The 17,803-nt window shown below is 43.6% G+C and overlaps 1 protein-coding gene across 1 annotated transcript; it reads right to left on the bottom strand.

Annotated features, from left to right (window-relative positions):
* Positions 1–14,371: 14,371 nt before the first annotated feature.
* LOC135983143 (myb/SANT-like DNA-binding domain-containing protein 2) lies at positions 14,372–17,057 on the bottom strand. Its single transcript, XM_065593205.1, has 2 exons — positions 16,115–17,057; positions 14,372–14,992 (listed from the first exon to the last, which is right to left on the bottom strand). Exons 1-2 carry the CDS (start codon positions 16,662–16,664, stop codon positions 14,478–14,480), a joined length of 1,065 nt encoding a protein of 354 aa, XP_065449277.1. The 5' UTR covers positions 16,665–17,057; the 3' UTR covers positions 14,372–14,477.
* Between the last annotated feature and the right edge of the window lie 746 nt (positions 17,058–17,803).

Genomic DNA, 17,803 nt, shown 5'->3' with positions numbered 1-17,803 from the left:
AAGGCCAGCATCTGCAATGAAAAACAGGCACTTAATACTATTGCTATGATATACACAAAAGCAGACCCTTCCCCAAGATTATTTCCCTTTGTGATTACATTGCCACTACTAACTCTTTCTATTACACGGTTGTCTTCTTATATGAACTTTTCCCCTGTATGCTTTTCTGGCCCTTTAAATTTGATGGAGCCAAGCAGCTGCAGCCCTATGGTGGCCATTTTGCAACTGACTGCTGCATCTCCTTTCCTTCTAGCTGGTAAGTGCTCTTAATTCCTGCTGTGGATTTGTTTAGCTTCTTTGTTTCCTTTCTGATTTCTGAGAGGGGTGGCACAGTTTCCTTTTTGAAGTGCCTACAATTATTTTTAACTAATCTCTCCTAGCACTGGTTCAGGGCAGTTATTATATTACCCCATTTTACACAAAGGGAGGCTGAGGCCAATGTTAAGGGCTATACTTTCAAAAGTGGGTCTAGTTTTGGATGCCTCAGATTTAGGGCACCTACTCAGAGCCATCATGGGCATGATTTTGTCAGAAGTGTTTAGCATCTCCAACTCCTTAAAAAGCTACTAGGATTGGTAGGTGCAAATTACATCCCGTGTGTCTGAAGTTTGGCACCCAAAATCAGAGATGCCTTTTGCAATGTTGAGCCCACCACCTGCTTTTTAGAGGTGCTAAACACTCACAGCTCCAGTCCATTTCACTTGCATTTAGAGGTGTCCACATCTCTAAAAATCAGCACATAAGTGTCTAAAATGAGATCCCTGTAATGATAGTACACTTTTTGAAATGTATACCTATATAATTTCCCTGACGCTGTGATAAAACTACACTCTCTGCACTCAGAGGTTGTAATTGCAGAGTGTGTAGTCATACCTGAGCTAGATTTAATCTAACTAGTTTTCATACCAACAGCAGTGAAGCTGTGGCAGCATGGACTTCAATGCAGGCTGTACAAGCCCACCCAGGTCCCTGAGTAATTACTTGGGCGGCTAACCTGCATTGAAGTCTGTGCTGCCACAGCTTCACTGCTATCAGTACATGAGCTAGCTAGATTAAAGCTAACCTGGATATCTCTACATGTACTGCAGTCACAGCCCTTGATTATGGTATAGACATATCCCTAGTCATCTTGTGGGACATAGCATTCAACTCCCTGATCACTGCTCTAGGATCCCTAGTAAATTACACTAAGGTCTGCTACTAGCCTGAAAGGAACATGTTTGTAGATGGATTTTGGTGGCCTTTGAGTTTTGAAGCCACATGCAGACTGTATAGAGGGAGAAATTGGAAGCTGAGCCTGTCTCCTTTACATGCTGTACATGGGCTTTCTGAGCAATTTGACATGGAGGCTCCTGGAGAGTTTGGGCTACACATGCAAAGTACTTTTATATACCTTTGCAGATCTACCAGTGCAGCTCAGAGACAGCTCTTTGTGTATAGTGTGCTGTAAGGACTGTGGGAGGCTGCTGCTCCCATGAAGAAACTGACTGTCTGAGAGTTTTGAACAATGACAATATTTTAGTTAACACAATGATAAAAAAGATGTGTCATGTAATCACCTGGAGCTTCTGTGCATTTCTACTGTAATCGGTCTGGCCCCTGACATGCTGTTATTCACACATGCATTGAATGTTCTACCTGCCCAAGTCTGCCTCATCCCATTTGTTTAATCATAACTGCCCTTATATTCTTGCAAGTTTTTCATCATCCTATATAGAGCTATATTTGAACTGCAAAATTTTGAATCTGTGTGAGCAGTGAATGTTGGGGAAGAGATTAATTGATGGCTAAGCATAGAAGGTGCAGTAACATTTCTAGCATAACCTTGTGTAGTACACTATGCTCTTCTATGCTATGAAAATGAATCTTATAATCACTGTAAACTGGTTTTTATTTCCTACTGGTGGAGCATAAGAAATACAAGTTAATCAGGTAACCCTTGGTCACACTGTAACTCACTGCTCTGTACTTTATCCAGTTCTGTTTAGTAAAATAAGTAGCTACTTTATCATCATTTTTTTTTATCTGCATCTTAAGGTTAAATGACACCTCATGGAGGTATTTGGCTTAATATTTCAGAAAACCTCACATCCTGCCATGTAAATGATAGCATTTGCTGACCTTTTTTACCCTTGATAAAGGCCATTGCTTATTGGTTGGTCCTGGAGCTTTGAAAGGATATCATAGAATAAAGTGCAATGTGTGGAGCTAGAACTTTGTCTGTATCCTAGGGTGGAATTTATGGAATTAGAAATACGACGTCTCTGCAAGACTGGGAATGAAGCAGGATGAATATTACATTGTGAATCGTTATTCTAAAAAGTTGCCGTTTTTTCTCTTTGCAAATTGTCCCCAAACTACTTACAGTTTTCTAAAATGCATTTATTTGAAATTGCTCATAGAATTAATAGTACAAATCATGTTTGGTTGTAGCTCTTTTTTTAAGCAGTTCATTGTGAGTATTCAGTATTTGAAATTCAAAATTCCAGCTGGTGGGTTAGTTTTGACTGGACACATAGGTCTCCCAGCATGTGTCTACTCCTGAACTGGGTGAGCATAGCTCTTAGGGTCATGTTTCTGGTCTGACTATTCACACCGATTAAAAACTTTCCATAAATATTCTTCATTACTCAGTTAAAATTCACAGTTTCTGCAGACACTCCTGCCATTTAAATTGTTCACTGGGGTCTTTTGAACCATTCTCTCCTTCTCCCCCTTATACACCATGAATAGTATCTATTCTAGGCCAGATTGTACATCATTGTCCTCTTTCAAACTCCTTTTTTTCTGTGATGCCTACAAAAAAAACTTGACAGGAGTTAAACAGTTGGTGCTTTGAGACCTCTGCCTATTATACTGACCAATACTGTCTTATTGTACTCCCTTGTGTGTCTATATCCATCTGTTGTCTCTTGCCTTACACTTAATTTGGAAGCTCTTTGGGGCTGAGTGTCTTTTTGGATGTGTACGGTACCTTGGACATTGGGGTCCTGGTCCATAACTAAGACTCCAGAGTGCTACGGTAATGCACATAATTAATAGTATACAGTATTCACTTTGTGCTTTGTTTTTTCCTTTCCCAGTAAAAACATATGCACCGTCAATTTCCCCAGGCACACTAAGTGACCTAAGATTGGTATGTTGGAGCCTTTGTTTCAGACTGCATATCATTAGAGCAAAAGAGATTGTTATGCACATGTGACCTTTCACACCCATTTCCAAATATGAGGAAAGAGTGAGGCGGTAAAATATCTCCAAGCCAGGCAGCTGTAAGATGATTTAGAATTTAAAGAAGTCAAGGACGATACAGAGTAGAGTTTCTGTTCTGTTTCCTGACCCATTACCCTGCTGTGTTGCTCACAATAAGTTCTTTAGCAGTGCTAGCTCCAGTTATTTCGAAAGTTTAACTATCTCAAGGAGACAGCAGTAACTTAAAGTAGTTACATTAGTGGTAAGATGGAGCATATAAAATATGTGGGCTGAGGGGTATTTGCACTACCCGCCTAAACTAGGGTACGAAGACTTAGTTTATGTTTATGGTGAGAGAGGCACAAGTTTCCTTAGCCTCTGAACACAGCATTACTCCAAGCCTCTCTGGTGCAGCCTCTGATGTTCTCATGCATATGATTTGACAAGGGATCAGTTCAGTCTCTGCATATCCTGAAAGAATTAGTTCAGAAACATCCAAATTATGGTCAGTGTTTCAAAGCCCTCTTTACTTTGTGGAATATTGGGGCCCTATTGTGCTATACTCACACATAATAAAAAAGGCTGTTATTGCCCCAGTAGCTTACAACCTAACATAGGATGAGAGACAACAGGTGGATAAACAAACAACAGAGGTGTGGAGACCAAAGTAACAGTAAAATGAACATATCTGGTATAGGAAGCAGCAGTCCCTTCACACTGCTGAGTCTAGCCTGCTTACACAGACAGAAATCAGGTTAACTTTATTTTGACTCCACAAATTTACATCAGAGACATGGAGATCAGAAACTGGCCTTAAGGATCTTATATAAGAACTTCCTCACTGTAGCTGCTGTATATGGGGAAAAAAATTTCATGTGAAAAAAAAAAGAAGTATATGTTTTTGTTGAACAGCAATTCATGCTCATCTTACGGTACCATTCCAGTACGCTCAACAAACTCAGCTCTTTTATACCTGTTCATTTTTCCCACATATTTTACCCACTCATCTATGTAGATACTTACACAGTTCCCCTCATTGTTGTATCTGATCTTCTAGAGTCTCTAGTGGCCAGCAAAAATTTAATTTAGAAACTTCAACCTATGTTCAGTTTACAGGAGCAGAAAAAGAAGCAACCCAAACCACCCATTTCCATTTATTTTTTGCTTGTTTGTATCTTTTAAACGCAGCCAATTTTTTAAAGGAAAATAAAATCTCTTGTGGTGCTAAAACTTTATCTCCTAAGATTCTGCCCAAAGCAAAATCTTATGGTTTATAATAAATAGGGGTTTATAATGGAATTACTGATACAACCTGAATATATCCCTTACTGAATGAGGGAGGCAACCTAGTGACAGAGGACAGTGGAAAAAGCTAATGTACTCAATGGTTTTTTTTGCCTCTGTCTTCACAAACAAGGTCAGCTCCCAGACTGCTGCACTGGGCAGCACAGCATGGGGAGGAGGTGACCAGCCCTCTGTGGAGAAAGAAGTGGTTCGGGACTATTTAGAAAAACTGGACAAGCACAAGTCCATGGGGCTGGATGAGCTGCACCTGAGGGTGCTAAAGGAGTTGGCGGATGTGATTGCAGAGCCACTGGCCATTATCTTTGAAAACTCGTGGTGATCGGGGGAGGTCCCGGATGACTGGAAAAAGGCTAATGTAGTGCCCATCTTTAAAATAGGGAAGGAGGAGGATCCGGGGAACTACAGGCCAGTCAGCCTCACCTCAGTCCCCGGAAAAATCATGGAGCAGGTCCTCAAGGAATCAATTCTGAAGCACTTAAAGGAGAGGAAAGTGAGCAGGAACAGTCAACATGGATTCACCAAGGGCAAGTCATGCCTTACTAACCTAATTGCCTTCTATGAGGAGATAACTGGGTCTGTGGATGAGGGGAAAGCAGTGGATGTGTTATTCCTTGACTTTAGCAAAGCTTTTGATACAGTCTCCCACAGTATTCTTGCCAGCAAGTTAAAGAAGTATGGGCTGGATGAATGGACTATAAGGTGGATAGAAAGCTGGCTAGATCGTCGGGCTCAATGGGTAGTGATCAATGGCTCCATGTCTAGTTGGCAGCCGGTTTCAAGCGGAGTGCCCCAAGAGTCGGTCCTGGGGCCGGTTTTGTTCAATATCTTCATTAACGATCTGGACGATGGCTTGGACTGCACTCTCAGCAAGTTTGCAGATGACACTAAACTGGGAGGAGTGGTAGATACGCTGGAGGGTAGGGATAGGATACAGAGGGACCTAGACAAATTAGAGGATTGGGCCAAAAGAAACCTGATGAGGTTCACCAAGGACAAGTGCAGAGTCCTGCACTTAGGACGGAAGAATCCCATTCACTGTTACAGACTAGGGACCGAATGGCTAGGAAGCAGTTCTGCAGAAAAGGACCTAGGCGTTACAGTGGACGAGAAGCTGGATACGAGTCAACAGTGGGCCCTTGTTGTCAAGAAGGCTAACGGCATTTTGGGCTGTATAAGTAGGGGCATTGCCAGCAGATCGAGGGAGGTGATCATTCCCCTCTATTCGACATTGGTGAGGCCTCATCTGGAGTACTGTGTCCAGTTTTGGGCCCCACACTACAAGAAGAATGTGGAAAAATTGGAAAGAGTCCAGCGGAGGGCAACAAAAATGATTAGGGGGCTGGAACACATGACTTATGAGGAGAGGCTGAGGGAACTGGGATTGTTTAGTCTGCAGAAGAGAAGAATGAGGGGGGATTTGATAGCTGCTTTCAACTACCTGAAAGGGGGTTCCAAAGAGAATGGATCTAGACTGTTCTCAGTGATACCTGATGACAGAACAAGGAGTAATGATCTCAAGTTGCAGTGGAGGAGGTTTAGGTTGGATATTAGAAAAAACTTTTTCACTAGGAGGGTGGTGAAGGACTGGAATGGGTTACCTAGGGAGGTGGTGAGGTTTTTAAGGTCAGGCTTGACAAAACCCTGGCTGGGATGATTTAGTTGGGGATTGGTCCTGATTTGAGCAGGGGGTTGGACTAGATGACCTCCTGAGGTCCCTTCCAACCCTGATATTCTATGATTCTATTCTATGATATGACTTATTGATGGAGAAACTTCCAGGCAAAGTTTAGATCCATTCTTGTTCTCTTTATTAAGATAAAATACAATTAAAGGTTAGTTTTCAACTGTTTTGGACAGTTTGAGTAGGATTTTCCTGGTCCAAAATTAATCAGTGGCAATTTGGGTTTATCTGAGGGTAGAATTTGGCTCTTTGTCTTTCAATAAGGGGACCCATTTAACATGATTTCCTGCCTTTGGTAAGTTTGAGGAGTTTGACATTTTGAGCTTATTCGCAGAGAAGTGTGTAACATTGTCTCAGTGATATGAATGCTTGTATCTGCATTAATATCTTTACTTGTTTCAGTTCTTAAAACTGTTCAGATTAATTTAAATGATGAGTATTGAAGAAATACAAGGCACTATTTTGGCTTTTTCTTGATAAAATGCACAACTCATGATAACTAAGAAAAAAGTGTTGATGGTGTGATAAAGATAAAACATCAGTCTAAGCAGCTTCTAACACTGTCCAGAGCACTTCTTTGTACCTGTGCACCCAGACAAAGCTAAGTAGTTAAATTAACACAGGTATCAGCTAGAACATTAGTTGCCACAATGTACCCTTGTCGGTCTGTACCCAAATATTTATAGATAAAATGAACACATCATGTTCTCATGATACCAGGCATAACGCAGTTTTCCCTTTAGTTGTTGGATTGAGGACAGGGTGCAAAACACATATATAGCAGTATCCATTACCCCTTAGGGCTGGAGTTTGGTTTTGCTGATAATTGCAAAGTGTTCATCAGGCAACTATTTGTGCAATCCTTACGTGCTGATTCAAGCACTGATTATGCAGTTGTTACACATGCAGACATTACATTATATATATTATTTTATTATTATCATGTCAAATTCTGGAGTCCATGTTCTACTCAGACTTTAGGGTTTGACCCACTGTTGAAAGCTGACGGTTTTCTCAAAGCCTTTGATTTCAGTATAATGCATTGGTGTTGCTTACCTCTTAAATAATTGTACACAATGTGAGCTAAGTTTAAACCAATGTAGAGTGTACATAGACGAAGTTGCACCAGTTTAACTAAATCAGTGCACCATTGCACCTTTAATTAAAAGTGTGCAATTTCTGTGTATGTTTCAGGCCTAAGACCACGATCCTTCAACAATTTTCATGTGGGAGGGCTTTCACCAACATGGAATCACATTGACTTCCTTGGGGCTGTGTGTGGCATAGAGGTCCCTATGTGTGGAGCGTGTTGCAGGATAACCTAAAACATTTATTTTACTGTTCTTAAATTCACATTATCACTCTGGAGTCCACATAGCCCTGGGACAGCAAACTGGACTCCATGCTGGCACAAGCATCAGCAGAATTGTTAAGAAAGTTCTAGTTACAGAATGTATTTGTGGGTGATGCAAAGAGCACAGCTTTATTTTCACATTTCATGCTGAGTTTGCAGTGCTGGCACTGAGTCAAAACATCTTTTTATTTGTAAATTGAACAAATTGTACCTGGAAATCAGCGAGAGATGATAAACATGGAACACGCAATATCATTTTCACATAGTCACTTTTCAGAGTAGAACTATTCGTAAGTACATTGATCTATAAAAGATGTCTGGACAGTACAGTTCTGACTGCTGATGTGCATTAATTTACTTTTAATGGACAAGCTCACTCATTAAATGTTTTAAGATACTGTGTTACCCAAGTATAATACCAAAGCAATACAAACAGTCATGTAAGACAATTATAAGATTTTCACAGTGGGGAAAAAATATCTGAAGCCCGGGTTTCACAACTTCTGTGTTACAATCAGGCTTTTTTTAACCAGCTTTTATTAAACTTTGTTCAGTCATTTAAAAAATTTAAAGTAGGCACAGAGAGACCGAACAATATAATAAGCAAAAAACTGAACGTAGATACTTTGTGCATACACCATAAGGGGGCTATCCTGTTACTTATTGGACCTGTTCTCTCTAGTGCAGGGGAAGGGGTAACAATGCCTCCTTACATTTACATACACCTACAAAAGCAGCAGTAGTTGTCACAGATATCCAAAATGGCAACAGCTCCATACACAGATTCCCCATGCAGATTACTCCCACCAGAAGCATACTGCAGGATCCACTGTCAGAATTAGGCTTGGAAGGATTAGATTTTTATTGGTAAGTGTCAGTAAATATCGATTTTTACTGTATCCGCACACAAACTGATGACAAAATATTTCCATCAATAATAACTGAAATTTACAGATAGGCACAGTGAGAAAAATGCTTCTTGAGAACTTATTAGAGTTTGATTTAAGGATATTTACTTTTGATGTGAGGTTGACGATTTGTATGTTAACAGTTATAAAGTTTTAACTTTTGCCATTAAATAATTGTTGCCCCCCCTTCATAACTTCCTACAGTTGTGAAAATGTAAATTGATAAAAATAGGGGAGGGGAAAATCTTAAAACTGATAGTTTTGTGCAACTGTGTCAATTTAAATTGGTAAAATCAGAAAAAATGCTTAAAAATAAATATCAACATTATTAATTGAAATTATATAAAAAAATCAAATTCTGCCAAGCCTAATCACAATCAGTGGAATTGGCCATACGAGGCCACTGTTCCCTGGAGGACTGTTGTTGAGGGGACACCAGTGGAACAGGGAATGCAAGGAGTTAGGCTGGAAGCAACTCAGCCACATGGACAGAGCAGTGCACAGAGTTATATGAAGTTTTACTTGTTCAACTTAATCTGCGCTCAGCACACTTTTTGTGAATGAAACAAATACTGACCATAGAGATGTGGGCAATAGATTGATTGGAGAGACAGGGAGCATAGGCCCATAAATAAATTGACCAAAGTCTTAGTTCATATTTTACACCATATATATTGCACTGCATGAGACATTATAAGAACAGTATACATTCTTAGCTATTTTCACAATAAATCGGATCAAAGCTATGCACCACAGAAGTTACTCTAACAGTGATACATTCAGGCAGTTCAGAGTTCATTTGCCTGCAAACTCACACTGAACCTGTATAAGTGGAAACTCCTAATATCAGACAGAATATTTTAGGGATAAGCAAACTGTAAACGTCCATGTTATAAAGTGCTTAAAATTTGAAGAAAGCATATGCTGATGTCTGAAAAAACTAGCATTGAAAATCTCTAGGTGGTACAATAAAATGTGATTTATGGTCATTTTTAACATTTTATCATGAAGAAACACTAAACAGCAAAGATTGAGATTTTACTTATCTGTTTATTTATTGTTTCAATTACAGCAGTGTCTAGAGACCCAGCTGAGATGGGAGCCCATTGTGCTAGGCACTGTGCCAGCATAATAATGGATGGTCCTAGCCCCAAGGATCTTGTAGTCAAAATAGCTTGCAGAAAAGGGGAGAGGGCAAACAGGAGCTCAGAGAGGGGGAGGTGACTTGCCGAAGGTCACCCACTGAGTCAGTGGCAGAACTAGAAAGATGACTTGGGAGTCATGATTCCTATGCCCTTGTTTGTTAGATCATTCTCCATCTCAGAACAAATTCCTCTGAGCTGACTTTTGTCCTCAGTATTCTGTCTTGCTCTCGCTCTCATTTCTTCACTTTTTCCTCTTTCCCATGTCTCGCTTCCTCAACCCTAGCTCTCCTTTCCCTTTTCTCCTTTCCTCCTCGCCCATCACTCCTACAGTATGTCTATACTATTCATTGTCTGTGGATTATTTGAAGTAATCAAAGTTACTTGATAATTGTTTAGTCTTGGGCCAGTGGAGAAATATTTTTTAAAAGTCTGAATAGAACTGGAGGCTGTTTGCAAATAATGAAGTTATAAACATTGAGTTTCCTGTGCTCATGTTTAAACAGCTCTTAAATGACTTCATCTCTTATCTCCAGTGTGCTCAGGCATGTCCTCTTCATTGAAGTATGTAATACAGGGACAGCCATACTGAATCAGACCAGTGGTCTGTCTAGTCCAGTACTGGGTTGCTTACAGAGGGCAGTACAAGAAGATTTAGAGAAAGGGACAAGAATTCCCATAGCGGACAATTATGGAGAAAGCTGCACAGAGGGGAAATTTCTTCCAAAGCTGTATCATTTTGTGGTTGTCTTATGCCCTGATTTATGAGTGTTTATATCTTTAAAAAAATATAATTATTATCCTCTTGAAATAGATGTGTGGATGTTGTGATGGGCTGTACAGACCTAGTCCTTGGCTGGCAGGGGAAGAGTTAACCCCTTTCTACTAGGAAGGGCCACAGCTGTTTGCAGAGGCAGACAGGAGTGGGTGGAGGCAGCTTGGCCCAAGGGAAGTTTTCCCTCCCACTCCACATAAGAGATGTTGTCAGAAGACAGTAGAGAGGAAGAGAAGTGTGTATCAGAAAGAACACCCATCCCCTCCAAGGGCGGAAGGACTATTTTAGCCCAGGGAAGGGGGAAACCGAGAGAAAGGATTGGTAAGACTGTGTGAGCTGTAGGAAGGGTAGATGGACTGATCTGAGAAACCCTGCTGACTAGGGAAGGAACTGGTTGTGCTTTGGGTGGTTCATTTTCTCTTTGTGGCTTAATAAAGCAGACCCCAAGTGGAGAGAATTTTAATAGGATCGTCTATTGCGTGGCATGAGTATTTCTGGATCACAGAAGGAGAAACTGGGAGCCAGTGGCACACTGAGCCAGGGAAGGGAGTAGTACCCTGCCATGGACAGTCTAACTATCCATGTACATGTTTAGTCATTTATTAAATCCTATCCTCTCCTGACCTCAGTGATATTTAGTGGGAATTACAAATATTACCTAACCCACCACGTCTCTCTGATATCCTGTGACTGACATGGCTACAACTACACCACATACAGATCACTGAGCCCCAATTAGAGTCCTCTAGCTTAAGCAAGGGAAAACTAGTATTGATATTTCTAAGGTAAAAATCAAGGAGAAAAAATATTTCAGAAGGAGGAAATAGACTTTCAGATTGTTTTTATATACCATAAAGATGCCAAAAGAGAGCATAAAGACATTTCTTTTCTTTGTAGGTCACCTTTAAGTAACTGTTGGGTCATTAGATTACTGATCTCTCTCTTATATACAAATATCCTGAAGGTCTTCTGCCCCCACTGTTAGTTCTCAGCTAGGGGTGAGAACTGCATTGCTGTTTATGTTGTTTTTTAACTTGTTTGATCAGTGCTTACATTATCAAGCCTTGTAATAAATACAGTTGTAAATAAGCCTTGTTCCTGTTTATTTATAACCAGTGGATGTGTGGCTGTTTTAAAGGTACCAAAGGTTAGTGTTAGCCTGAAAGATCTGCTTCAGGCATGTTAAATTAAGAGAAGTGTTACACCACTGTCAGAAGGAGGGGTGTCTAGGCCTCTAGAGTTAAAGCAAATAGACACTGGTGGCAGCAGAATGTGAATGTGAAGACAACCTAATTTGTCAGGACCTAGCCAGTACATGTGGGGGACATCTATGGCAATATTGCTTCAGGTTAAGTAGTTGTAATGCTGTGTGGCGGTGTTTTTTTTTAAATGATACATGGGGTATATAACTAATATTTTCTGTTTCTGATTTATATTCTGCCATACGGGGTAAATATTGAAGTATGGATACGTTAGGAGTATTAAAGTATGGATATGTTGCATGCAGAAAACATTCATTTTTGCCATGGAATTAGCAATTGCACATGCAAAACATGCATTTGTGTCCATAATTACTACAAATGATCAAATAATGCAAAAATACTCTCAGCAAATCTTTGTTCACATTTCAACTGGCTGTTTGGATCATCCAGGTGCACACTTCCTTTTATTCACCACACATGAATGTTTGCTCATTCAGATCTTTGTCTGCGTGAATGTTTGAGGAATGGCTGTCCTTAGTACAAATGGTTATATTCATTCTGCATAAACAAGAGTGTTCATTATGCTATCCGGCTACTTACATGGCCTTAATCACTGGAATAGCCTCACAACACCTTTGTGGAGGTAGGGAAGTACTATCCCTGCTTTTTACAGAGGGGGAATGGGACCAAGGCACAAAGTTGATAAATGACTTATTCAGGGTCATGCAGAAAGTTTGTGGCTAAGCTCCTTTGCTTCCCAATCCACTGTCCTATCCACTAGTTCAGACTTCTGACCCCATCCTTGCTTTCTATTCACTGTTGTTTGCTGCTGTGGGGGAAGTGAAAGTTTCCCCCCGTTTTGACAGAGTCTATCAGTCTGAGAGTCATTCACTCACATAGGGTAGAATTTTCAAAAGTGCTTAAGTGAATTGGAGCACAAGGTCCACTTTCAATGGGATGTGTGCTCCTAAGTCACTTAGGTACCCTTGAAATCTCACAGGGTATGTCTACACTACGGGATTAATCCGAATTTAGATAATTCGGATTTGAGAAACAGGTTGTATAAAGTCGAAATGAATGCGGCCACACTAGCACATTAATTCGGTGGTGTGCGTCCAAGTACTGGGGCTAGCGTCGATTTCTGCACCGTTGCACTGTGGGTAGCAATTCCATAGCTATCCCATAGTTCCCGCAGTCTCCCGCGCCCATTGGGATTGTGGGTTAAGATCCCAGTGCCTGATGGGACAAAAAACATCGTCGCAGGTGGTTCTGGGTACAGCCTCACTTCCTCCCTCCCTCCCTCCCTCCCTGCATGAAAGCAACGGACGGCAGACAACCATTTTCGCGCCTTTTTTCCTGGGTGGGTGAACACTGCAGACTCCATACCACGGCAAGCATGGAGCCCGCTGAGGTCAAGACAGCACTCATGAATATTGTAAACACCTCGCGCGTTCTCGTGGAGTTTATGCTGAGCCAGGACCAGAAAAACGAGGAGAGGAGGCAGCGGCAGCGGCAGCGCAGCGACAAGCATGATGAGGACATGGACACGGACACGGATACAGAATTCAGTGAAACCACAGGCCCCGGTGCTTTGGAGATCATGTTGTTAATGGGGCAGATTCTAAACATGGAACGCCGATTCTGGGCAAGGGAAACAAGCACAGACTGGTGGGACCGCATAGTGTTGCAGGTCTGGGACGATTCCCAGTGGCTGCGGAACTTTCGCATGCGTAAGGGCACTTTCATGGAACTTTGTGACTTGCTGTCCCCTGCCTTGAAACGCCAGAATACCAAGATGAGAGCAGCCCTCACAGTTGAGAAGCGCGTGGCGATAGCCCTGTGGAAGCTTGCAACGCCAGACAGCTACCGGTCAGTCGGGAATCAATTTGGAGTGGGAAAATCTACTGTGGGGGCTGCTGTGATGCAAGTAGCCAAAGCAATCACTCAGGTGCTGCTACGAAAGTTTGTGACTCTGGGAAATGTGCAGGCCATAGTGGATGGCTTTGCTGCAATGGGATTCCCTAACTGTGGTGGGGCGATAGACGGAACCCATATCCCTATCTTGGCACCGGAGCACCAAGCCACCGAGTACATAAACCGCAAGGGGTACTTTTCAATGGTGCTGCAAGCACTTGTGGATCACAAGGGACGTTTCACCAACATCAATGCGGGCTGGGCGGGAAGGGTTCATGACGCTCGCGTCTTCAGGAACACAACTCTGTTTAAAGGGCTGCAGCAAGGGACTTACTTTCCGGACCAGAAAATAACCGTTGGGGATGTTGAAATGCCCATAGTTATTCTTGGGGACCCAGCCTACCCCTTAATGCCATGGCTCATGAAGCCATACACAGGCAGCCTGGACAGGAGTCAGGAGCTGTTTAACTACAGGCTAAGCAAGTGCAGAATGGTGGTAGAATGTGCATTTGGCCGTTTAAAAGGCCGCTGGAGATCATTATTGACTCGCTCTGACCTCAGCCAAAGAAATCTCCCCATTGTTATTTCTGCTTGCTGTGTGCTCCACAATCTCTGTGAAAGTAAGGGGGAGACCTTTATGGCAGGGTGGGAGGCTGAGGCAAATCGCCTGGCTGCTGATTACGCGCAGCCAGACACCAGGGCGATTAGAAGAGCACACCATGAAGCGGTGTGCATCAGAGAAGCTTTAAAAACCAGTTTCATGGCTGGCCAGGCTACAGTGTGAAATATCTGTTTGTTTCTCCTTCATGAAAACCCGCCCCCTTTATTGACTGATTTTCTGTAAGGAACCCACCCTCCCCCTTCCCCCAGCTTTCTTTCAAACCAAATAAAGTCACTATCATTTAAAAATCATTTATTCTTTATTAATAGATTAGAAAAAGAGGGAGGGAACCCGGGTGGTATTTGGGAGGAGGATTACTGGGAAGGAAAAAGCCACAAAGAAAAGGTTAAAAAAATGACAGCCTTTTGCTTGGGCTGTCTACTGGGGTGGAATGGGAAGGTGTACGGAGCCTCCCCCCCCGCGTTCTTACACGTCTGGGTGAGGAGGATACGGAACATGGGGAGGGGGGAGGGTGGAACAGGGGCTGAAGCGGCAGTCTGTTTTCCAGCAGCCGTTCCTGAACCTCCACCAGACGCTGGAGCAGCCCCAGCGTTGCTTCCTTCATCCTCTGGTCTTCCTGACGCCACCTCTCATCTCGAGCGTCTCTCCTCTCCTCACGTTGGTCTCTCCTCTCCTCACGTTGGTCCCTCATGTCCTCACGTTGGTCCCTCCTCTCCTCACGTTCACTGACTTCTTTCCTATACTTTGAAACTGTTTCCTTCCACTCATTCAGATGAGCTCTGTCACTCCTGCTGGATTGCATAATTTCAGAAAACATCTCTTCTCGCGTCTTTTTTTTACGACGCCTTATCTGTGATAACCTTCGGGATGGAGGAGGGAGGCTTGAGGAATTTGCAGCTGCTGTAGGGAGGGGAAAAAAGAGAGAATTGTTTTAAAAGCTACATTTTGCAGAACAATGCTTATACTCTTTCACGGTGACCAACACTGTTCACATTACATAGCACATGTGATTTCTGTGCAAGGTCGCATTTTGCCTCTTAATGCTGAGTGCCTGTGGCTTTGCTGCTAGAGATCACAGGTCTGGGCAACAGAATTCTGCTTGCATGCGGCCATGGTAAGCCATTCTCTTACAGCTTCTGCGCCCTACTTTCCCACATACCAAGCATAGCTTGTAGAGTGCTGCAGAAGCCTGGCCAATCTCAGCCAGTTGGGGGGGGGGGGGGGAGTGTGGTGGGGCTTGTCTGGGCAAGTAGAGTGCTGCGGTTTTTCTGTTAACATTCAGCAGCACCAGAAAACAAACTAACCACGGTACCCCTCCCCCCCACCGCGTGGCTGGTATCAGGGAAGATCCCTACAGGCACCAAACTAATCCCCCCCCCACCGCCGCCCCCCCCCCCTCGCCATGAATTCTCTGGGATGATCACAGTACCCCTCCCCCCACCGCGTGGCTGGTAACAGGGAAGATCCCTGCTAGCCAAACGCGAAAAACTCAGGGCCAATTTCCCATCTGCGCTTGGCTAACTGCAGGGAAGGATTTATTTTCCGCCACAGGCAAACAGCCCAGTAGGAACGGCCACCTCTGTCCCCTTAATTAAGTTCCCGTATTTCAACCAGGTTACCAGGAGTGATATCACTCTCCTGAGGATTACACAAGAAGATAAAGAACGGATGTTGCTTGAATGCCAGCAAACACCGGGACCATACGCTGCCAGGCTTTGTCAGGCAATGATACCAGATTACTTGCTGCAAGCATGGCGTGGTCAAGTGTCCTACCATGGAGGAGGGAATAAAGATGCACTGCCCAGAAACCTTCTGGCAAGGCTTTCGGAGTACCTCCAGGAGAGCTTCATTGAGATGTCCCTGGAGGATTTCCGCTCCATCCCCAGACACGTTAACAGACTTTTCCAATAGCTACAGACTTTTCCAGTAGCTGAACTGACCGCGAATGCAAAGTCAGGCAAAGTAATCATTAAAAACCGTTTGCTTTTAAAACAAGTTTTATATTTTAAAAGGTAAACTCACCTGAGGTGCCTTCCATGGGGTCAGAGTCTTGGGTACTGGCTTGGGAGGCTTGGGAGGCTTGGGAGGGTACTTCAGTCAGGGTGATAAAAAGATCCTGGCTGTTGGGGAGAATGGAGTGCTGTGTGCTCTCTGCAAGCTCATCCTCCTCCTCCTCCTCCTCCTCTACCCCATCGGCAGAATCCTCAGGCGTCGAGACTATCCCCGACCCAGAATCCACGAACACAGGTGGGTTAGTGGTGGCAGCCCCCCCTAGAATTGCATGCAGCTCGGCGTAGTAGCGGCATGTCCGCGGCTCTGACCCGGAGCGACCGTTTGCCTCCTTTGTTTTCTGATAGGCTTGTCTGAGTTCCTTGACTTTCACGCGGCACTGATCTGAGTCCCTATTGTGGCCTCTCTCCATCATGCCCTTGGAGATTTTTTCAAAAATTTTTGCATTTCGTCTTTTAGAACGAAGTTCTGCAAGCACTGAATCCTCTCCCCATACAGCGATCAGATCCAGTACCTCCCTCACGGTCCATGCTGGTGCTCTTTTTCGATTATCAGCCTGCATGGTTACCTGTGCTGATGAGGTATCTGTGGTCACCTGTGCTCTCCACGCTGTGCAAACAGGAAATGGAATTCAAATGTTCGCGGGGCTTTTCCTGTCTACCTGGCCAGTGCATCCGAGTTTAGATTGCTGTCCAGAGCGGTCACAATGATGCACTGTGGGATAGCTCCCGGAGGCCAATACCATCGAATTGCGGCCACACTAACCCTAATTCGAATTGTTAAAATCGATTTTGGCACTACTCCGCTCGTTGGGGTGGAGTACAGAAATCGATTTAAAGGGCCCTTTACATCGAATTAACTAGCGTCGTTGTGTGGACGGTTACAGGGTTAATTCGAATTAAAGCTGATAAATCCGAATTAAAGTCGTAGTGTAGACCAGGCCACAGGGTATGTCTACACTACGGGATTAATCCGAATTTAGATAATTCGGATTTGAGAAACTGGTTGTATAAAGTCGAAATGAATGCGGCCACACTAGCACATTAATTCGGTGGTGTGCGTCCAAGTACTGGGGCTAGCGTCGATTTCTGCACCGTTGCACTGTGGGTAGCAATTCCATAGCTATCCCATAGTTCCCGCAGTCTCCCGCGCCCATTGGGATTGTGGGTTAAGATCCCAGTGCCTGATGGGACAAAAAACATCGTCGCAGGTGGTTCTGGGTACAGCCTCACTTCCTCCCTCCCTCCCTCCCTCCCTGCATGAAAGCAACGGACGGCAGACAACCATTTTCGCGCCTTTTTTCCTGGGTGGGTGAACACTGCAGACTCCATACCACGGCAAGCATGGAGCCCGCTGAGGTCAAGACAGCACTCATGAATATTGTAAACACCTCGCGCGTTCTCGTGGAGTTTATGCTGAGCCAGGACCAGAAAAACGAGGAGAGGAGGCAGCGGCAGCGGCAGCGCAGCGACAAGCATGATGAGGACATGGACACGGACACGGATACAGAATTCAGTGAAACCACAGGCCCCGGTGCTTTGGAGATCATGTTGTTAATGGGGCAGATTCTAAACATGGAACGCCGATTCTGGGCAAGGGAAACAAGCACAGACTGGTGGGACCGCATAGTGTTGCAGGTCTGGGACGATTCCCAGTGGCTGCGGAACTTTCGCATGCGTAAGGGCACTTTCATGGAACTTT

This window comes from Chrysemys picta, chromosome 4 (assembly GCF_011386835.1).
Source record: "Chrysemys picta bellii isolate R12L10 chromosome 4, ASM1138683v2, whole genome shotgun sequence".
NCBI lineage: Eukaryota > Metazoa > Chordata > Testudines > Emydidae > Chrysemys > Chrysemys picta.
The sequence above is the reverse complement of the archived record's forward strand: the minus strand, read 5'-3'. Positions and strand labels throughout refer to the sequence as shown.

Excerpts from the sequence above, each read along its gene's own strand:
- LOC135983143 (XM_065593205.1), bottom strand. The coding sequence starts at position 16,664 with ATGCAGGCTGATAATCGAAAAAGAGCACCAGCATGGACCGTGAGGGAG. Across the intron at positions 14,993-16,114 it reads CCCCATGGAAGGCACCTCAG|CAGCTGCAAATTCCTCAAGC; the intron begins GTGAGTTTACCT and ends CCCTCCCTACAG.